This window comes from Lutra lutra, chromosome 17 (assembly GCF_902655055.1).
Source record: "Lutra lutra chromosome 17, mLutLut1.2, whole genome shotgun sequence".
Lineage (NCBI taxonomy): Eukaryota > Metazoa > Chordata > Mammalia > Carnivora > Mustelidae > Lutra > Lutra lutra.
The window spans coordinates 44,235,277-44,258,294 of record NC_062294.1 but is presented as its reverse complement, the minus strand read 5'-3'; the positions used below and the strand labels follow the sequence as shown (position 1 = coordinate 44,258,294).

Sequence of the window (23,018 nt, the reverse complement as noted above, 5' to 3'; positions counted from 1 at the left end):
TTTATTGAGAAATAAATTTATTTTATTTCTGAGACGATGCTTTAGGCTAAGATGCCTATGAAGCTTCCAGTTGGATCTGTTGGATCTCTTTGTTTTACTAATCTCACTTTGCATAAAATACCATTCAAATAAAAACTGTGAGACATTGTTAACGATACTGGAATTAAAATAAAATTTTTTTAAAACACACCCACACAGGGACGCCTGGGTGGCTCTGTTGGTTAAGCCGCTGCCTTCGGCTCAGGTCATGATCCCAGGGTCCTGGGATCGAGTCCCGAATCGGGCTCCTTGCTCAGTGGGGAGCCTGCTTCTCTCTCTGCCTCTGCCTGCTTGTGTTCTCCCGTGCGCTCGCGCTCGCTCTCTCTCTCTCTCTCTCTCTGACAAATAAATAAATAAATAAAATCTTAAAAAAAAAAAAACAAACACACCCACACAGAAAACCTATGAGACATAAATCTTACTGTATGAAATCCATTACCTCCGGACCCCATAGCTTCAGTATAATATGGACATAACTTGATAGTACTTGCTGTCATCAGATTAATATCTCTTCCTTCTATCATAATAGGTTACTGAATAAGTCAAGAGGAATTTTTTTTAAAGTATACATAATGATGAGACTTGGCATACTGTTATAATTAATTACTGATACAGGCTTTTGTGTACCACTTTCAGTATACAAATCTTAGCTCTGGCAGTTATTAACTATGATTCTAGACATGTCACTTAACTTTCCAGCCTTAGTCACCTCCCATAAAAAAATGGTGATAATTATAGATTCTAACTCAAAAGGCTGTTATGAGGACTAAATAAGACCTCACATATAATAAAGCACTTAAAATAGCAAATAAACAGTAAATAAAAGTCAGTTATATCACTGAAAATGAAGAATACTACATACATTTTCCATAAAAAACTTGAGCTTCTCAGCCCTGCTCTTAGAATGCTAGCTAATAAATTTCAAACTTCACATTGATAAGCAACTCCTCCTGATTAACAACAATTTACAAAAGGGGGTTCAAGGATGGATGAAGCCAAAGTGGGAAAATACTCACAATTTTTGGATCTGGGTGATGAGAAAAAAGATGGAATTACAACATAATAGTAACAATTAAATCTACTGAGCACTTATTATGTGTCAAGCACTCTCTGAGGACTTCATATATAATTAATTCATCTTTTCATAGCAATCCTATACGGCAGTTTCTATCATTATCCTTTCACAGATGAAGAAACTGTGGCACAAAAAGATGATATAAATTACCCCAATTCCACCTAGCTCTAAGTGGCAGTTTTAAGACTACATCACTGGTAATTTAGCTCCACAACTCAACCGCCTCTCCTAAAACCACATAAATATAAGACCACTCATGCTGTCAAAAACTTCAAACCATTTCTCAAATTTCTACTAACATCCTCCATTCCCTTCCCTCGTTAACACAGACCTCTCCATTAAAAACCCTGTCACATTACAACTTCTTAAAAGCCTCAAAAGCAGAAAACCCTGTCACCAATCGAACTATCTCCTACCTTTGCCTGCTTTTGAATTCAGGACAGTGGTAAAGATCTAGCATATGATTCCAACTAAACTGTGATCCTCTCAACAAATCAAAGCCTAAAATAAAGCCCTGCAGTTGGCCTCCCTTCAGGTTTACTTGCTAGCCATTTAGACGATTTGAAAGAAACAGCTCACAGAAGGAATTAAATGACTGCCAAAGGTTCATGGGAATACCCACTGGAGAGGAGGCAGGACGTAACCAGATCGCCCCTATCATTCACTGGGAAAAAGAGCAAAGTACCAGGTCTATGGATAGGATATTTCCAGCGTTAAAACCTAACCAGCAAAAGACCACCTGGAACAAGCTTGTACAGTCCAACAAAATCAGATTTATTGACTTAAGAGAAGGAGGAAATTCCACAGAAAGGGCTGGAATGCAATGGAGGAGGAGAAGAAAAGATCTTTTGTAAAGGGCTGAATTCCTACGGAAGGATTTTGAAGGATGTATGGGAAGTAGGGAACAAGAGACTAGAGAAGGCAGAGATTAATTGGAGATTAAGTATTATCTTGAAGGGAGAGCAGTTTAGCAACTGGGTATCTCCAGCAATAAAATAAAAAATGGCAAAGCAAGTCTGGAGCATCATTGGTAAAACAGCTGTAATCTCTCAAAAAGGGAGTTGTTATAGCATTTTACAACTGCTGCATGAATAATAACTTTCTATTAATTCTGCAGCTGGCTTTATCTGTCTCTTCTCTCCCAGCGGGATTAATGCAAGGGCTGTTTTTTCTCTTTTCAGTCCGCACGCATTTTTCATTCTTTCCCAGGAGATGCAAAGGTTTCCATGTCCAGAAAAAAAAAAGTTACATTTCACGAACAAAGGATATAGACATACAAATGGTTATCTTCTCTTTTCTCGCTCCTTCCTGAAGACTGGCAGGATTGGGGAAAAGACACGAATCCTGAGACCTTAAGCCTTTCTTGGAACTCAGCTCGCCTTGGCTAACTCAAAACACACCCCCGCTATCACACTTGCTCCCACCAGCCACCACGCACAGAACCCGATGGAACTAAGAGGGAGTCCGAGGTTAAGATCAGCCTTCTCGGTATCAGAGAAAGGCCGAGTACAAAGGCCAAGTCTGGAATCTGTCTCCGAAGTCATGGTAGTTTCCTTACGAGGGAGCTCTGAATAAGCTGTGGTTCTCAGAGCTGCAATTCTCAAGACCGCGTCTTTTTGTTGGGGCCTTCACTCGGGTTCATACATCTAACTCGGAGCCATTCTGGGCCGAGGAATATGTGCAGCCCTTACGCGGAAAGGGAAAGGACGCCTCAGGGTACCCGATGCCCAGTCAGCGTCACAAATTCCACAACTCAGTACAACCGGGTTCACACAGAGGCCCGCGCCGCCCCCGCGCCGCCCCCGCGCCCATTTCCTCAATGCACGCGACCAACTCACCTCTCGGAGCCAACGGCAGCTAGAAAACCGGAAGGCAACAAGGAGCAGAGGCCTGTGGGAAATGTAGTCTTCGGTAGGGAGGGCCCGCCCCGCCCCAAATTGCTGAGCGGAGTGCGCAAGCGCGGGTGCTAGCTGTTGCTGAGGAGATCGCTGGGAAACCCTTGGGGCTTGAGGGTGGGCTACCAGGGGAGGTGCTTCAGGGATGCCCGGGACCCGGAAGGGCGTTCTGGGAGCTTGTAGTGCTTGTCGCAGAAGTACTGGTATGTTTTAGAAAGAAGTCTTAACACCAGCAAACACATAATGTACCTACTAGGCGCACAGCAGGTGCTCAGTATATATGCCCAAGTAGGATGTGGATATATGTCAAGTTCTGAATAAAAATATCCCCATACCGTATCAGAACGGGGAGCGGACGACACAGAAAGATAGCGCGTGCTTGCTCGAGCTCTCTCCTTCCCTTTCTTCCTCTTCTCGGTTTTTTTCTCCTTCTTGGCAGTTGTGAACAAATTGTTCTATAAATTCTGTTGGGTTAAGGTGATCGATAAAGTTGCCCTCCCCCGCCCCCCTTATCGGCCATTTCTCTTTCCTCAGTTTCAGTTCCCAGCCCTCAAAGGCCATCCCAAGCAGACCCTCCTCGTTTGGTGAGAAGATCGAAGGTAGCATAATGCTGTGTCACAATGTGTACATCATTCACCTCACTTCCTCGCATTATTAGGCATTTTATAATCTCACATCACAAGGTGAGTAGGGCAAATAAGGTACTTTGGGAAAGAGAACACATTCACATAACTTGTTATATTGCAAAAGCTTTGCAACATACAACATAGTTATAATTGTTATATTTCATTATTATTTCTGTTAACCTCTTACTGTCCCTAATTTATAAATTAAACTTTATTATAAGTATGTATTTATAGAAAAAAAAAACAGTATATATGGGGTTCAGTACTATCTACCCTTCCAGGGATCCCCTTTGGGGCTTGAAAAGTGCCCTCTGAGAGTAAGGGGGAACTAATGAGTTGTCATTCAGATGTCCTTTATTCTTACTGATTTTTAAAAATCTAGTAATTAGAGGTATGAGAAAAATGTGTTTATTTCTGTTTTCCCTTTAGTTCCATCGGGTTTTGTTTCAGGTATTATCAAGCTCTGTTACAAAGTGCATACATTTTTAATGTTTTTGTCTTCCTGATGAAGAGGATTGAAAAGTGAACATTAGGAAGAGTATCTTCAGAAGAAAGCTCAGGTGAGTAATCATTGAATTCGTCATGTCCTGGGTTCATTCAGGAAAGGAATGGGATAAGCCCACCAGGATTTATCTACCACTGCAGCATCCTCCCCATCTCAAATATTTTGATATAGTAGTTAATAGATGGAAGAATTTGTTCTTCTCTCAAGAATATAAAACTTTAAAAAAAGAATATAAAAATTAGAAATTATTTGAAAATGTCGAGGCCAATCTTATTCTCATTTTGCAAATAGGAGAATATATCTGAAGTAGGAGATACATGAAAACTACAATTTTAGATTTGTCAATTTCTCCCTTGAGTTGGTTCAGTTTTTGCTTCGTGTATTTTGAAGCTCTATTATATAGTATAGTCACATTTATGATTGTGTGTCTTCCAAATGAATTGATCCTTCTATTATGAAACATTTCTTTATGTCTCATCTTAATGTCTATTTTGTCTAGTATTAGTATAATCACTTTAGTTTTCCTATGCTTACTGCTTGGCTGGTATATCTTTTTCCATTTTTTTTCCTTGCATCTACATGTGATTTTATATTTAAAATATGTTTCTGGTAGATACCATGTGATTTGAGTTTCACATTTTTTATCCAGTATGATAGTCTCTGTTTTTTTTCATTGAAATACTTATCCATTTATATTTATGTAATTATTAATTTGATTGGATTTATATTTACTATTTGGTTGATTTCTATTTGCCACATTTTTAAAATTAACTATCCTTTCCTCTCTTTTTTGGAGAACTGATTAATTTTTTCTGGTATATTTGAATTTTTCTGTTGGCTCTTTACTATACCTTATGCATCTTGTTAGAGGTTGCTATAGGGCTTAAAATATGCATCCTTATTAAATATAGTTTACTTAGAATTAATATTGTACCACTCTGTGTAAAGTATAAGAACCTTGTAAACAGTATCATTTCATTTACACTTCTTATTCTTTTTTTTTTTTAAGATTTTATTTATTTATTCGACAGAGAGATAGAGAGATCACAAGTAGGCAGAGAGGCAGGCAGGGAGAGAGGGGGAAGCAGGGTCCCTGCTGAGCAGAGAACCCGATGCAGGGCTCGATCCCAGGACTCTGAGATCATGACCTGAGCCGAAGGCAGAGGCCCCAACCCACTGAGCCACCCAGGCGCCCCTCCTTCCTATATTTTCATCTAAAGACAATTCTCTTCAACCTGAAGAATTTCCTTTACTATTTTCTAAACTGCTATTCTGCTAGTTATAATCTAAATTTTAATTTATCTGAAAATATCTTTATTTCGTCTTCATTTTAATTTTTTATTAACATATATTGTATTATTTGCCCAAGGGGTACAGGTCTGTGAATCATCAGGCTTACACATTTCACAGCACTTACCATAGCGCACACCCTCCCCAATGTCCATCACCCAGCCACCTTATCCCTACCTCCCCACCCCCCAGCAACCCTCAGTTTGTTTCATGAGATTGAGTCTCTTATCGTTTGTCTCATCTTCATTTTATTTTTTTAAAGATTTTATTTATTTATTTGAGAGAGAGACAGTGAGAGAGAGCATGAGCGAGGAGAAGGTCAGAGGGAGAAGCAGACTCCCCATGGAGCTGGGAGCCCGATGTGGGACTCGATCCCGGGACCCCGGGATCATGACCTGAGCCGAAGGCAGTCTAACCAACTGAGCCACCCAGGCGTCCCTCATCTTCATTTTAAAAGCATATTTTCTCTGGAAACAGAATTCTGAATTGACATATTTTTCTTTAATTCTTTTTTTTTTTTTTTTTTTTTTTTGACAGGCAGAGAGCAGGCAGAGAGAGAGAGAGAGGGAAGCAGGCTCCCCACTGAGCAGGGAGCCCAATGCAGGGCTCGATCCCAGGACCCTGAGATCATGACCTGAGCTGAAGGCAGAGGCTTTAACCCACTGAGCCACTCAGGCACCCCTTCTTTAATTCTTTGAAGATGTTATTCCATTGTCTTTTCGCTACCGTTGTTTCTAATTAAAAGTCAGCGTTATTCATACTTTTGGTCTCCAATATTTTATGTATTGTTTTTCTCTATCTGATTATAAGATTTTCTGTTTGAAATTTTGGTAGTTTTGGTCGTAATTTTTGTTCTACCACATTCTGTTACTCCTCTCATTCTAGAACTTTAGTTATAAGTCTTGTTTCATAAGTGCCTTTGTTTTTTCAGTCTTTTTCCTTTTTAAAGTACTTCAGATTGGATTATTATTGATCTATCATGGTGATTACTGGCTATTTCTTCTGATGCCTCCCATCTATTCTTATGCTCATTCAGTGAAATTTTCATTTCAGTTTATTCTGCTATAAAACTTTCATTTTCTTTTTTTAAGATTTATTTATTTATTTGAGAGAGAGAGTGCAAGTGGGAGGCAGGGCAGAGGAAGAGGGATAAGCAGACTCCCACTGAGTGGGGAGCCCATAAAAGCTCTATCCCAGGACCCTGAAATCATGACCTGAGTTGAAACCAGGAGCCAGGTGCTTAACTGACTGAGCCACTCAGGCACCTTATCCATAAAACTTCCGTTTTTAGTTCTATTTTATACATTCTGTTTTTCTGCTAGAGTTCCTATTGTTGATGCAAAATGAACAAACCTTTTGGAATCTCTAAGAGAGTTTTATTTGACCCCAGGTTAGGACAGCTGCCCAGGAAATGTTTTTTCGTGCTCTTCACAACAAAGAAAGTGCTCCAGAGAATGAACAGTTTTTACAGGGTTATATAGTTTTTCACATCTTGTGAAAGCTCACAAGATTATAATTACCATATAGGCAGGAATCATAAATCTTAAAGTCAAGAAATGCAGGGACTAGGAACATTTATCAATAAGTATCTCAAGGAGAAGATGGTTTTCCTTTAGTTACTCATTCACAAAGCAGATGTACAATGCAAGCAAGACAGACCATAAATCAGGCTTTTGGTTTGAACAAAGTTTATATACAGTCATGCTGACTTAGAAAGAAATCTAAAATGGCTTCCTTTGTGTATCCACCCTCTAGAGAGTTTCTCTCGTCATTGCCCATTTATTCATTATGACCATATTTTCCATTAAGTTAATAAACATATTTATACAATTCTAATTCTAATATCTGGATAATCTCAAGTTCTATTTCTACTGGTTGCCTTTTTCCTGCTTATGGATCACATTTGCCAGCTTTTTTGAATGCCTAGCCATTTTTTATTGTATATTATACATCATAGATACTATGTTGTTGAGAGCTTGGAATTTGTTATCTTACTTTAAAGAATATTGATTTTCTTTATAGTGGCTGGTAAATTTTCTGGAAAATCAGTTTGATCCTTTCAAGGCCTACTTTGAAGCTTTCTTCCGGTAGCTTTAGAGTAGCCTTTGCTTTAGGTCTAACAGCCCTACACTTAAAATGTTGACTTTCTAGGGTATCAGCCAACTACGAGGGTGTGCAGAAGTGTTTATCCACTCTGCGTGTTTTGAATTTCCTGTTTCCCAGCACTGTGTAACTTCTAGAATCACTGTTCAGCTCACAGCTCTCCAGCAGTTGTTCTCTGCTAGGTTATGTAGAGTCTCCCTGTACGTGTACCCCTTAGTATTAAGATTTTAAGAAGATGCCTATGCATAGTTCTGGGACTCTTTCTTTGCAGAGAACTATTTTCTTGATCCTACCCCATAAATTCCAGTCACCTAGGCATTCCCAGTTTTTGTTGTTTTTTTTTTTTTTTTAAGATTTATTTATTTATTTATTTGTCAGACAGAGATCACAAGTAGACAGAGAGGCAGGCAGAGACAGAAGAGGAGAAGCAGGCTCCCCGCTGAGCAGAGAGCCTGATGCGATGCAGGGCTCTATCCCAGGACCCTGGGATCATGACCTGAGCCGAAGGCAGAGGCTTTAACCCATTGAGCCACCCAGGCGCCCCTCCCAGAGAGTTTTGTAATCTAACTTAAAGTCCAGAATTGTGATGCCTCCAGCTTTGCTATCTATCCTTTTCAAGATTGATTTGGCTATTTGAGCTCCATACACATTTTAGGATTGTTTGTTCTAGCTCTGTGAAAAATGCTGTTGGTATTTTGATAGAGATTGCTTTAAATTTGTAGATTGCTTTGGGTCATATAGATATTTTAACAACATTTTTTCTTCCAATCCATGAATATGGATTGTTTTTCCATTTCCTTATGTCGTCTTTAGTTTCTTTCATGAATGTTTTATAGTTTTCAGAGTACAGGTCTTTCACCTCTGGTTAGGTTTATTCCTAGGTATCTTATTATTTTTGGTGCAATTTTAAATGGGATTTAAAAAAATTTTTTTAAGATTTTATTTATTTATTTGACAGAAGAGAGAGAGATCAGGCAGAGAGGCAGGCAGAGAGAGAGGAGGAAGCAGGCTCTCTGCTGAGCAGAAAGCCCAATGCGGGGCTCGATCCCAGGACGCTGAGACCATGACCTGAGCCGAAGGCAGAGGCTTAACCCACTGAGCCACCCAGGCGCCCCTTAAATGGGATTTTTAAAAAATTTCTCTTCCTGCTTCTTCATTATTGGTGTATGAAATGCAAGAGATTTCTGTAGATTGATTTTGTGTCCTGTCACTTTACTGAATTCATTGATCAGTTCTAGCAGTTTTGGGGTGGAATCCTTTGGGTTTTCTTTTTTTTCTTTTCTTTTCTTTTTTTTTTTTTTTAAGATTTTACTTAGTTATTTGACAGAGATCACAAGTAGGCAGAGAGGCAGGCAGAGAGAGAGAGGAAGGGAAGCAGGCTCTCCGCTGAGCAGAGAGCCCGATGCGGGGCTCGATCCCAGGACCCTGAGACCATGACCTGAGCCGAAGGCAGAGGCTTAACCCACTGAGCCACCCAGGCGCCCCTCCTTTGGGTTTTCTATGTATAGTATCACATCATCTGCAAATACTGATTTGGATTCCTTTTTTATTGTTACTGTTGTCCTGATTGCTGTAGCTAGGACTTCCAGTATTATGTTGAATAAAAGTGGTGAGAGTGGACATCCTTGTCTTGTTCCTGACCTTAGGGGAAAGGCTCTCAGTTTTTCCCCATCGAGGATGATCTTAGCTGTGGGTTTTTCATATATGGCCTTTATTTTGTTGAGGTATGTTCCCTTTAAATCTACTTTAAGGTTTTTTTTTTTTTTAAGATTTTATTTATTTATTTGACAGAGAGAGAGCACAGTAGGCAGAGAGGCAGGCAGAGAGAGGGGAAAGCAGGCTCCCTGCTGAGCAGAGACCCTGATGCGGGGCTTGATCCCAGGACCCCAAGATCAGGACCCGAGCCGAAGGCAGAGGCTTAACCCACTGAGCCACCGAAGTGCCCCTTGTAGAGGTTTTTTAAGATGAATGGATGTTGTACTTCGTCACCTGCTTTTTCTGCATCAATTCAAATGAACGTATGATTCTTATCCTTCCTCTTACTGATGTGATGTATCATGTTGATTCATTTGCAAATCTTTTTTTTTTCTCTAAAGATTTTATTTATTTATTTGACAGACAGAGATCACAAGTAGGCAGAGAGGCAGACAGAGACAGAGAGAGGGGGAAGTAGGCTCTCTGCTCAGCAGGGAGCCCAATGCGGGGCAGACCCCAGGACCCTGGGATCATAATCCACTGAGCCACCCAGGTGCCCCTCATTTGCAAATCTTTTTTTTTTTAAGATTTTATTTATTTATTTGACACACAGAGGGAACATGAGCAGGAGGAGTGGAAGAGGGAGAAGCAGGCCTCCCGCTGTGCAGGGGGCCCGACCTGGGGCTCGATCCCAGGACTCTGGGATCATGACCCAAGCTGAAGACAGACGCTCAACTGACTGAGCCTCCCAGGTGTCCCTCATTTGCAAATCTTAAACCACACTTGCAACACAGGAATAAATTCCATTTGATCATGATGAATGACTTTTTTAGTCTGTTGTATTTGGTTTGTAGTATTTTATTGATAATTTTTGCATTTATGTTCATCAAATTTATTGGCCTATAGTTCTCTTTTTTTGTGGTGTCTTTATCTGGTTTTGGTATCAGGGTAATGCTGGCTTCATAGAAAGAATTTGAAAGTTTTCCTACCTTTTCTAGTTTTTGGAATATTTTGAGGAAAAAAAGGTATTAACTCTTCTTTAAATGTTTGGTAGAATATGCCTACGAAACCATCTGGTCCAGGATTTTTGTTTGTTTTGATTCGCATTCCATTTCATTGCTGGTAATCAGTCTGTTCAAATTTTCTATTTCTTCCTACTTCAGTTTTGGTAGGTTATATGTTTCTAGGAATTTATCCAATTCTTCTAGGTTGTCCAATTTATTGACATATAGTTTTCATAATTTTTTGTAAATAATTTTTTAAAAAAATTATTTATTTGACAAGGGACAAGCAGTGGGAGCACCAGGCAGAGGGAGAAGCAGTCTCCCCACTGAGCAAGGAGTCTGACTTGGGGCTCAATCCCAGGACCCTGGAATCATGACCCAAGCTGAAGGCAGATGCTCAACTGAGCCACCCAGGCGCCGCAGTTTTACATAACATTCTATTCTAATTTTTTGCATTTCTGTGGTATTGGTTGCTATTTCTACTCTCTCATCTGTAATTTTATTTATTTGGGTCCTTTCTCTTTTTTCCTTGCTAAATCTGGCTAGAGGTTTATCAATTTTATTGATATATTCAAAGAACCAGCTTCTAGTTTCATTGATCTATTCTATTGTGTTTTTAGTTTCTGTATCATTTATTCCTGCTCTACTCTTTATTATTTCCTTCCTCCTGGTGGTTTTATTTTATTTTTTTTTAAAGATTTTATTTATTTGACAGACAGAGATCACAAGCAGGCAGAGAGAGAGGGGAGGAAGCAGGCTTCCTGCTGAGCAGAGAGCCCAATGCAGGGCTCGATCCCAGAACCCTGGGACCATGACCTGAGCCGAAGGCAGAGGCTTTAACCCACTGAGCCACCCAAGCGCTCCTCCTTCCTTCTGGTGGTTTTAGATTTTGTTTGTTACTCTTTTTCTAGTTCCTCTAGATGTAGGGTTGGGTTATTTGAGATTGTTCTTGGTTCTTGAAGTAGACCTTAATTGCTATAAACTTCCCTCCTGGCAACTGCTTTTGCTGTATCCCAAAGGTTTTGAAACATTGTATTTTCATTTTCCTTTATTTCCATGTATTTTTTTTATTTCTTCTTTTATTTCCTGGTTAATCCATTAATTGTTTAGTAGCATGTTATTTGACCTTCATGTATTTGTGGTCTTTCCAGATTTTTTCTTGTGGTTAACTTCTAACATTGTGGTTAGAAAAGATATATGGTATAACTTTGATCCTTTTGGATTTTTTGAGGTTTGTTTTTTGGCCTAATATGTGATATCTTTTGGAGAATGTTCCATGTGCACTTGAAAAGAATGTGTATTCTGCTGTTTTGGAATATAATGGTCTGAATATATCTGTTAAATCCATCTGGTCCACAAGTCACTCAAAGCCAATGTTAACTTGCTGACTTCCTGCATAGATGATCTGTCCATTGATGTAAGTGGGTTTATTATTATTATTGTATTTATTATCAATTAGTTACTTTATGTTTGTTATTAACTGCTTTATGTTTGAGTGCTCCCATGTTGGGTGCATAAATATTTACAATTGTTATATCTTCTTGCTGGATTTTTCCCTTTATTATTATACAGTGTCCTTCTTTCTCTTATTATAGTCTTTGTTTTAAAGTGTATTTTGTTGGGCGCCTGGGTGGCTCAGTTGGTTAAGCGACTGCCTTCAGCTCAGGTCATGATCCTGGAGTCCCGGGATCGAGTCCCGCATCAGGCTCCCAGCTCCACAGGGAGTCTGCTTCTCCCTCTGACCTTCTCCTCGCTCATGCTCTCTCTCACTGTCTCTCTCTTCTCTCAAATAAATAAATAAAATGTTTAAAAAAAAAAAAAAAATAAAGTGTATTTTGTTGGGGCACCTGAATGGCTCAGTCCTTTAAGCATCTGCCTTTGGTTCAGGTCATGATCCCAGAGTCCTGGGATCAAGCCTTGAGTGGGGGGGAAAGTCCCTGCTTAGCAGGTAGTCTGCTTCTCCCTCTCCCTCTGCTGCTCCCCCTTCTTGTGCTCTCTCGATTGCACTCTCTCTCTCAAATAAATAAAATCTTTTTTTAAAAAAGTATATTTTGCCCATTATAAGTATTGCCACTCCAGATTCCTTTTGACATCCATTTGCATGACAAATATTTTCCAAACCCCTCACTTCAGGGATGCCTGGGTGGCTCAGTGGGTTAAGCCTCTGCCTTTGGCTCGTGTCATGATCTCAGGGTCCTGGGATCGAGCCCTGCATCGGGCTCTCTGCTCAACAGGGAGCCTGCTTCCCCCCCTCTCTCTGCCTGCCTCTCTGCCTACTTGTGATCTCTCTCTGTCAAATAAGTGAATAAAATCTAAAACAAACAAACAAACAAAAACCAAACTAAACCCCTCACTTTCAATCTGCAGATGTCTTTAGGTCTAAAATGAGTCTCTTGTAAGAAGCATATGGATGAGGGGCACCTGGGTGGCTCAGTGGGTTAAGCTTCTGCCTTTGGCTTAGGTCATGATCCCAGGGTCCTGGGATCGAGCCCCACATCAGGCTCTCTACTCAGTGGGGAGCCTGCTTCCCTTCCTCTCTCTCGGCCTGCCTCTCTGCAGATCTCTGTCTGTCAAATAAATAAATAAAATCTTTTTAAAAAAATGACTTAAAAAAGAAAAAAGAAGCATATGGATGCATCGTTCTTTTTTTTTTTTTTTTTTTTTTATTTGACAGACAGAAATCACAAGTAGGCAGAGATGCAGGCAGAGAGAGAGAGGAGGAAGCAGGCTCCCTGCTGAGCAGAGAGCCTGATGCAGTGCTCAATCCCAGGACCCTGGGATCATGACCTGAGCTGAAGGCAGAGGCTTTAACCCACTGAGCTACCCAGGCGCCCCTAATGGATGCATCGTTCTTTTATCCATTCTGTTGCCCTATGTCTTTTGACTAGAGCATTTAGTCCATTTACATTCATAGAGTTACTGATAGAAATGTATTTATTGCCATTTTATTACTTGTTTTGTGGTTGTTTCTGAAAATTTTCTCTGATTCTTTCTTGTCTTTCTCTCTTTCGTGGTTTGCTGGCTTTCTTTTGTGGTTACCATTGGACTTATATATGACCTCTTCTACATATAGCAGTCTATATTAAGTTGCTAGTCATTTAAGTTTGAACCCATTCATTACTCCTCTCCTCTGCATATTTTAGGTATATGGTATCATATTTTACATCTTTTTATTTTATGAGTTCCTTGCCTGATTTTTCAAAGGAAAGCATTTTTACTGCTTTTGGGTATCCTACCTTCATACTGTCGTTTTTGGTCTCTCCTTTCCACTCGAAGAGTCCCTTTTAATATTTCTTGCAGGGCTGGTTTAGTGGTGGTGAATTCCTTTAGTTTTGCTTGTCTGGGAAACTCTTAATCTCTCCTTGTATTCCGAATGATAGCCTTGCTGGACAGAGTTTTCTTGGCTTCAGACTTTTCCCATTCTGCACTTTGAATATATCATGCCATTCCTTTCTGGCTTGGAAAATCTGCAGATAGCCTTATGGGGTTTCCTTTGTATGTAATTGTCTTCTTCTATCTTGATACTTTTATTTATTTATTTTAAAAGATTTTATTTATTCATCGGGGAGAGAGAGAGAGGGAGGGAGAGAGCGCATGAGCAGGAGGAGGGACAGAGGGAGGGAAGAAGCAGACTTCCCACTGAGTAGGGAATCTGATATGCGGCTCAATCCCAAAACTCCAGGATCATGACCTGAGCTGAAGGCAGACTCTTAATTGAGCCACCCAGGGGCCCTTGTCTTGCTACTTTTTTTTTTTTTAATTTTATTTGCATTTATTCTGTGCAAATTTACTCCCGGGCCATAAGTTTTTGTTTCTTCAGTTTCTTCTGGGATATCTTTTTCTTCTGTGCAACCTCCTCTTCTGGTTTAGGAACAATCTGCTCTTTTTCAGTAAGGATCATCTCAATGTGGCAGGGAGAGCTCATGTATGGGTTAATCCGACCATGAGCCCTATAAGTCCTACGCCGCATCTTGGGGGCTTTGTTCACCTGAATGTGCTCAATGACCAGAGAATCGACATCTAAACCCTTAACTTCAGCATACTCTCTGCGTTTTTAAGCATGTGCAGTAAAAATTCAGCACTCTTCTTGGGCCACCGACCTTGTGTCCAGCCCCACTGTTTGGCCTGGGCACACCTACCAACTCCACCATTGTAGCGACGGAATGGCACACACTGCTTCTGCAAAGTGACGTCTTTCAGATACTTGGTGGCTTTTCGGATATGCATACCCTTGATGGCCTGGGCAGTTTCACGTGTGTTCTTAAAGTGAACACGGAGATTTGAACCTCTTGACTTGCATGATTTCGTAGGGTTTTCCGGGTCAAGCGAATAGCGAACCATGTTCAGAGGTCACCCCAGGCCGCTGAGAGGAAGAGATTGTCTTGCTACTTTTAACATTTTTGCTCTATTACTATATTTTAACAGCTTAATTACAATATATCTTGGTGTGGATCTGTTTTTGTGGATTTTGCTGGAGGTTTTCTGTGCCTTTTGAATCTGGATATTTGTTTCCTTCCCCCACATACAGAAGTTTTCAGCGATTGTTTCTTAAATTCTCTGCCCCTTCTTTTCTCTCTCTTCTTCTTCTGGGACTCCTGTAATATGAATGTTATTACATTTGATGGAGTCACTGAGTTCCCTAAGTTATTCTTATACTGTGTAATTCTTTTTTTCTCTCTTTTGTTTAGCTTGATTACTTTTCATTACTCTGTCTTCTAGGTCATTAATTTGTTCCTCTGCTTCTTCCAACCTGCTGGTCATTCTACCAAGAATGTTTCTCTTTTCATTTATTGGGTCCTTTATCTCTTCTATGTTTTTCCTTATTTCTATGTTAATGGTCTCACTGACGTCCTCCACTCATTTGTTAAGTCTGGTGAGTATCCTTATAATCACTGTTTTAAATTCTCCTTCAGGCATGTTACTTATATTTGTTTCACTTAGATCTCTGCTGTGGCCTTGTCCTGTTTTTTTATTTGGGAAAAATTCCTGTGTCTTCTCATCTTGTCTAAGTTTCTGTACCTGTTTCTTTGTCTTAGGAAGGTCTGCTACATCTCTTGTTTTCAAGGGTAATAGCTTCATGACGAGGAGTAATGCCATGTAGTGTCCCCTGTCCACTGGACCTGGCACTTCTGGAAGTGTCTCCAATGTGTGCGTGCAGTCTGCTGTGCTGTGCTGGCCACTTTTTCCTTCAGGTCAGTCATCTGCAGAGACTCTCTGCTTGTTGTGGACAGTGAATACTTTTATGTATTTATCTATCTATCTACTTATTTATCTACTTATTAAAGATTTTATTTATTTATTTGACAGACAGAAATCACAAGTATGCAGAGAGGCATGCAGAGAGAGAGGGGGGAAGCAGGCTCCCCACTGAGCGGAGAGTCTGATGTAGGGCTTGATCCCAGGACCAACCGTGACCTGAGCTGAAGGCAGAGGCTTTAACCCACTGAGCCACCCAGGTGCCCCTATTTATTTATTTTTAAAGATTTTCTTTATTCATTTGAGAGAAAGAGTGAGAGAGAGTGCACGAGTTGACCTGAATGTGGTACATTTTAACTAGGTGTGCTCTGGTCTGCTTGTGAAATGAGATCTATCACTGCAGCCATGGGAAGTGAGGCCTCACAAAACTCCTGGGTTAGGAGACATGGTATTGAGTCAGTCTTCTCAGGGAGGGGGCATGCTAAGCTGGGACTGAGAACAGTGCGACTGGGAAGGGTGGTTCTTCAGTGCAGGGATATGGGGCTTGGTGTAAAGAAGTTAGGTGGTGACTGGGGTGCCTGGGTGGCTCAGTTGGTTAAGCGACTACCTTCAGCTCAGGTCGTGATCCCAGGGTCCTGGGATTGAGTCCCACATCTGGCTCTCTGTTCAGTGGGAAGCCTGCTTCTCCCTCTCCCTCTGCTGCTCTGCCTGCTTGTGTTCTCTTACTCTATCAAATAAATAAATAAATAAAACCTTTTAAAAAGAAGAAGAAGTTAGGTAGTGTGTATGGGCCCTTTGGTGGTTTCCTCAGGTGGCCCTGTGCTTATGCTGAGCAATGGCTGAGGGAAATGGTGCCTCTCAGTTCCTTTCTTCTTAGAGGGCTCTCTCTGAACACTACCTCTCTGGGACTCTCCAAGATAAGCAAGTAGCCTCCCCACTGAGTACCCCAGGAGCTCTTTAGATTGCTGTTTCCACGCTCTATGTCTGTGGGCTGAATGCCCTGCGTTTTCCCCAGGAACGGCCCCGATGCCCTCCAAGCTCTCCTAGAGCCAAGCACGCTGACCTTTAAAACTTCAAGCATTAAGCCCCGCTGGTTGCAAGAACTCACGAAATTTGGACCTTCTCACTTTCCAAACCAGTTGCTATGGGGATTCATTTTCCCTGTGTGCTGTCTCTCACCCTTCTCTGCAACCATGGTTCCCTTGCTGCTGCTTGCAACCACGATCTGTTTCTCTCCCAAGCAGTGTCTCCACAATTCCTCCCTTCATCAGTGTGGCTTCTTCTCTACCTTTATTTGTGGACTATTTTCTGCCAGTCTGCAGATCGATTTCATGATCAGTTTAGGATGATATGATAGGTGTGTAGTTGTATTTGTGAGCCAAGGGTCCTCCTAGTCCACCACATCTTTCCCTCCTAATCCACTCTTTTAATTTCCTTGTCCCACCCCAGTTCTGCCTTAAAATCTTCCTATTTCATGTAGTTCCAGAGCTCCTTTCTACCTGCAAGATGGGATGCTGCCGGCTTCAGGAGTCATGTAATAAAACCAATAGACTTTCAGGTTCACTCATGTTGAATTTTGTTTTTTAACAACACACACATATATAATTATAGATACCTGTGTATACTTGGGTATGTGTATATATACAAATATATTCTTTAGTGTTGTCTGCTGAGAGGGCCTGGAAGCAATGATATCCCAGGGAGAATGAGCAATCCCTCTGCCCAGATCTTGGTTTCTAATACCATTCTAAAATGAAAAGAATAATAGCTCTTGGAGAAATGGCTGATAATAGGACTGGGCAGGGAATATACAAGGTAAGCCTGGAATATCTTTTAGTACCAGAGAGTAAAGGAAGTGCTCAAAAACAAAATGATGAAGATTTGTCAAAGGAATATAGGAGCCAACTGAAAGAACTTACAATAGCCAGAGCTGGAACAGTTTGAGGAAAAAAATAAAATAAATACCCATGAGTCCATCCTGATCTAAATAAATGGTTGAATAAATTTAAAAAATGGGAGTTGGAGCACCTGGCTGGCTGTCAGTAGAGCATGTGACTCTTGATCTCAGGGTTGCAAATTCAAACCCCACAGGAGGTGTAGAGATTACTTTTTTAAAAAATGGAAAAGAATAGATGAAAGAATAGACAAATCTCCCATATGGAAGAATTCTAGATAATATTTTTATACGTTACTCCTCCTTAGGTATTTGGAGCATTCCTTCCTACATGTTAACTATGGACTGTGCATAGCGACTTCCTTCCAAATAGTAAAATACCCTACAAATGGTAAAAAGTAAACTTTACAGTGGAGAAACCTGGCAAACACTTCCTCAGCGAGGTGTTTAAGGCTAACAATTCAGTGATAAGTTATGTTAATAGCATGCCTTTGATATGATTTTTTGAGAATGTTAGTTGTGGTCTTTCTCCCCCAAAATCCAAACCCCCAGTCTAACTAGGGGGAGAACATTAAGCAATCCCAATCCCAACTTTAGTGACAGTCAGTACTTCTCAAAACTCATCAAAAACAAGGAAACTCAGAGAAACAATCTTGAGGAGCATAAGGAGACAGGATGACTAAATATATGTATCCTGGGTAGGATTCTGGAACAGAAGGAGGACATTAGGAAAACTAAGGAAAATTAACTGGAGTATGGGGCTTTAGTTAATCATGTATCAATATTGGTTCATTAGTTGTGATAAATGTACCATAGGAATGTAAGATGTTAAGAAAAGGAGAAACTGGGTGCTTATTGTTTGGAAACTCTGGATGATTTTTGCTGTTTCTGTAATCCTAAAACCATTCTTTTTTTTTTTTTTTTAAGATTTTATTTATTTATTTGACAGACAGAGATCACAAGCAGGCAGAGAGGCAGGCACAGAGAGGAGGAAGCAGGCTCCCTGCCGAGCAGAGAGCCAGATGCAGGGCTCCATGCGGGGCTCCATGCAGGGCTCCATGCGGGGCTGGATACCAGGACCCTATACCAGGACCCTGGGATCATGACCTGAGCTGAAGGCAAAGGCTTTAACTCACTAAGCCACCCAGGAGCCCCAATCTAAAACCATTCTAAAAGGAAAAGATGGTTTAAAACAAAGTCTGAGGCTACAAAAGAATTAATTTAATTGTTCATTTTAATTTTAAATCTTTAATTGTAATTTAATTGTAAATCTTAATTTTAATTAATAACAAATGAAAAGTTGAATTTATTATAATGACACCAGAGTATTTCAAGGATCCTAATGGCAGAAAGTGTCCAGACTTCAGGAATTTGGAACAAAGCCTACTTAATTAAGCCTCTAAATCTCCCACCCCGCCTCAGTTCTCCAATCCCTGAAATATTAAAAAAGAAAATGTATGCATAAAATCAGATTAATCTTCAAGAGAGCAGACTGGGCTTTTTTTATTCTAAAACCTTAATCTTTTTTTTTTAAAGATTTTTATTTGTTTATTTGACAGAGAGAGATCACAAGGAGGCAGAGCAGTAGGCAGAGAGAGAAGGGGGAAGCAGGCTCCCCGCTGAGCAGTGAGCCCCATGTGGGGCTCGATCCCAGGACCCTGGGATCATGACCTGAGCCGAGGGCAGAGGCTTAAACCACTGAGCCACCCAGGTGCCCCCTTAATCTGGTTTTATGTGTTCTTTTTCTTTCCTAAGGAAATGGAGACAGTGGCACAAACAATAGAAAAATCAAGCTGGGGCATCTGGGTGGCTTAGTCAGTTAAGCATCTGCCTTTGGCTCCGGTTGTGATCCTACAGTCCTGGGATCAAGGCAACATGAGTCTGGCTCTCTGCTCAGCAGGGAGTCTGCTTCTCCCTCTGCCCCTACTTGTGCTCCCTTGTGCTCTTTCTCTCTCAAATAAATAAAATATTTTTTAAAAAATCAAGCTCAGGGGCGCCTGGGTGGCTCAGTGGGTTAAAGCCTCTACCTTCCACTCGGGTCGTGATCTCAGGGTCCTGGAATTGAGCCCCACATCTGGCTCTCTGCTCAGCAGGGAGCCTGCTTTCCCCCCTTCTCTCTCTGCCTGCCTCTGCCTACTTGTGATCTCTGTCTGTCAAATAAATAAATAAATAAAATCTTTAAAAAAAAAAAATAAAAAACAAGCTCAGAGTTGCTCCCAGAACTCTCTTGAGTTCTTGAAAACTTGAGAGGAAAAATGACATATAAAAGGCAGCTCCAGAAATTCTGATGTCTGTCTAATAGAAATTCTAGAAGGAGACACCAATAATAATGAAGAAGAGAGAATTTTGAAGGAAAAAAAAGACAAGGAAAGAAATTTTCTTGGAGGTGAAAAAAAAATACGTATTTTCAAGTAAGACTTGTAAAAAGCTAAACTTTAGCTCTATTTGCCAAGCTAGTTTTAAGAATTTTATATGTATTAATTATTCCTCATAATTGGTTTTGATTCTCATGTGACAGACACAGAGGCACAGAGAGGTGAAGTAGCTTGCACAACACCACAGAGTAAAGGAGGAGGTAGAATGCAAACATTTTCTTTGTTAAAAAAGACTTTTTGGGCGCCTGGGTGGCTCAGTGAGTTAAAGCCTCTGCCTTCGGCTCATGTCATGATCCCAGGGTTCTGGGATTGAGTCCCATATCGGGCTCTCTGCTCGGGAGGAAGCCTGCTTCCCTTCCTCTCTCTCTGCCTGCCTCTCTGCTTACTTGTGATCTCTGTCAAATAAATAAATAAAATCTTTAAAAAAAAAGACTTTTTTATTTTGAAATAATTTTGCCCTTACAGGAAAGTTGCAAGAATGCTACATTTTCCACCCTTCATGTAGATTCTGCAGTTGCTAACATTTATTGCATTTGTTTTATGATTACTTTTTTTTCTGAATGGTTGTCATTCAGAAAAGTCAGTTGCACACAGAGGCTCCTTTACCTCTAAATGTTTCAATATATACATTCTCTTTCAAAATCACAGGACAATGATCAAAATTGGAAAATTACATTGATATAATACTTTTGTTTGATCTATAAACCTTATTATTATTTCACAATTTTTCCAATAAAGCTTTCATAGAAATTTTTTTTCTGGTCCAGGATCATCCATTATATTTAATTGTCCTGTCTCTCTTTTTTAAAAAACGATTATATTTATTTATTTGACAGAGAGAGGGATCACAAGTAGGAGAGAAGCAGGCAGAGAGAGAGGGGAAGCAGGCTTCCTGCTGAGCAGAGAGCCCGATACAGGGTTCAATCCCAGGACCCTGAGATCATGACATGAGCCGAAGGCAGAGGCTTAACCCACTGAGCCACCCAGGCACCCCCAATTGTCCTGTTTCTTTAGTCTCCTTTCATCTGAAATAATTCCTCAAGCTTTGTGTTTCCTGATCTTGACATTTTTGAACAGAAAAGGCCAGTTATTCTGTACAATATTGCTGAATTTGCATTTCTGTGATTTCCTTATGATTAGATTCTGATAATGCCACTTGGCAGAAATAGAACAGGAGTTGCTCTGTTCTTCTTAGTGCATTATAACCTGTCAAAAAGGAGACATCTGGCCCAAAATGTAGTTATTTATGCTAAAACTCATGTCAGCAAACCAAGACTTCATACCTAACCTAACCTAACAGTTTCAACCCCCAGGAATGTAACCTTTAGTTAGTCAATGTGGAATTACCTGTCAGCATTGGTGACAATCTGCTCTTCGGCCCCTTCAATTCCCCTTAGAAGTTGGTCTTACCTGAAACAGTGCATTCTTTGCTGATAATTATTTTCCACTCCCTTTCTGTCTTTAAAAACCTTTCCTTGGGGCGCCTGAGTGGCTCAGTGGGTTAAAGTCTCTGCTTTCAGCTCTGGTCATGATCCCAGGGTCCTGGGATCAAGCCCTGCATCGGGCTTTCTGCTCCGCGGGGAGCCTGCTTCCTCCTCTCTCTCTCTGCCTGCCTCTCTGCCTACTTGAGATCTCTGTCTGTCAAATAAATAAATAAAATCTTTTAAAAAATTAAAAAAAAAAATAAAAACCTTTCCTTTTCTATAGCTCATAGGAGTTCCTTTCTATTGCTAGGTGGGATACTGCCCAATCACTGAATTGTTGAATAAGGCCAATTTGATACTTAGTTGAATTTTTGTTATTTAACAAAACTGAGGTACAGGACGTCATTTTGTCCCATACTGATCTTTTTAATGTTCTTTTTTTTTTTAATAAGATTTTTTTTTTAATTTGAGAAAGAATGTGCAATTGTCAGGTCATAGGGTAAAGGTAGCTCTATTTTTAGTTTTTTGAGGAACCTCCACACTGTTTTCCAAAGTGGCTGCACCAACTTGGATTTCCACCAACAGTGTAAGAGGGTTCCCCTTTCTCCACATCCTCTCCAACATTTGTCGTTTCTTGCCTTGTTAATTTTTGCTATTCTAACTGGTGTAAGGTGGTATCTCAATATGGTTTCGATTTGGATTTCCCTGATGGCTAATGATGATGAACATTTTTTCATGTGTCCGTTAGCCATTTGTATGTCTTCATTAGAGAAGTGTCTGTTCATGTCTTCTGCCCATTTTTTGACTTGTTTATTTGTTTTTTGGGTGTTGAGTTTGAGAAGTTCTTTATAGATGTTGGATATCAGCTCTTTGTCTGTACTGTCATTTGCAAATATCTTCTCCCATTCTGTGGTTGCCTCTTTGTTTTGCTGTTTCCTTTGCTGTGCAGAAGATTTTTATCTTGATGAGGTCTCAGAAGTTCATTTTCACTTTTGTTTCCTTTGTCCTTGGAGACGTGTCTTGAAAGAAATTGCGGTGGCTGATGTTGAAGAGGTTACTGCCTGTGTTCTCCTCTAGGATTTTGATGGATTCCTGTCTCACATTGAGGTCTTTCATCCATTTTGAGTTTATCTTTGTGTATGGTGTAAGAGAGTGGTCAAGTTTCATTCTTCTGTATGTAGTTTCCAATTTTCCCAGCACCATTTATTGTCTTTTTTCCATTTTTCCATTGTCTTTTTTCCTGCTTTGTCAAAGATTATTTGACCATTGAGTTGAGAGTCCATATCTGGGCTCTATACTCTGTTCCATTGGTCTATGTGTCTGGTTTTGTGCCAGTACCATGCTGTAATCACAGCTTTGTAATAAAGCTTGAAATCAGACAATTTGATGTAGTTCCTCGAGTATAGATCTTTTACCTCTTTGGTTAGGTTTATTCCAAGGTATCCTATGGTTTTTGGTGTCATTGTAAATGGAATAGATTCTCTAATTTCCCTTTCTACAGTTTCATTGTTAGTGTATAAGAAAGCAACTGATTTCCGTGCACTGATTTTGTAGCCTGCCACATTACTGAGTTCTAGTAATTTGGGGGTGGAGTCTTTTAGGTTTTCCACATAAAGTATCATGTCATCGGTGAAAAGAGAGAGTTCGACTTCTTCTTTGACAATTTGAGTGCCTTTTATTTCTTTTTGTTGTTTGATTGCTGTTGCTGGGACTTCTAGTAATATGTTGAACAGTAGTGGTGAGAGTGGGCATCCTTGTCGTGTTCCTGATCTTAAGGGAAAGGCTTTCAGCTTTTCCCCATTGAGAATGATATTCGCTGTGGGTTTTTCATAGATGGATTTTATGAAGTTGAGGAATGTTCCCTCTATCCCTATACTCTGAAGAGTTTTAATCAGGA

The 23,018-nt window shown here is 40.3% G+C and overlaps 1 protein-coding gene and 1 pseudogene across 1 annotated transcript in view; both read right to left on the bottom strand.

The window, feature by feature from the left end:
- LOC125088549 (uncharacterized) overlaps window positions 1–23,018 on the bottom strand; it is a 111,343-nt gene that overhangs the window by 22,106 nt on the left and 66,219 nt on the right. The window contains exons 9-11 of the mRNA XM_047709756.1: window positions 14,368–14,492; window positions 14,086–14,278; window positions 2,953–3,216 (exon numbers count right to left, since the gene is read on the bottom strand). Of these exons, the coding sequence (XP_047565712.1) occupies window positions 2,953–3,216; window positions 14,086–14,278; window positions 14,368–14,492 (582 nt within the window). The remainder of the gene's footprint in view (window positions 1–2,952; window positions 3,217–14,085; window positions 14,279–14,367; window positions 14,493–23,018) is intronic.
- Window positions 13,993–14,603, bottom strand: LOC125088452 (60S ribosomal protein L17-like; annotated as a pseudogene).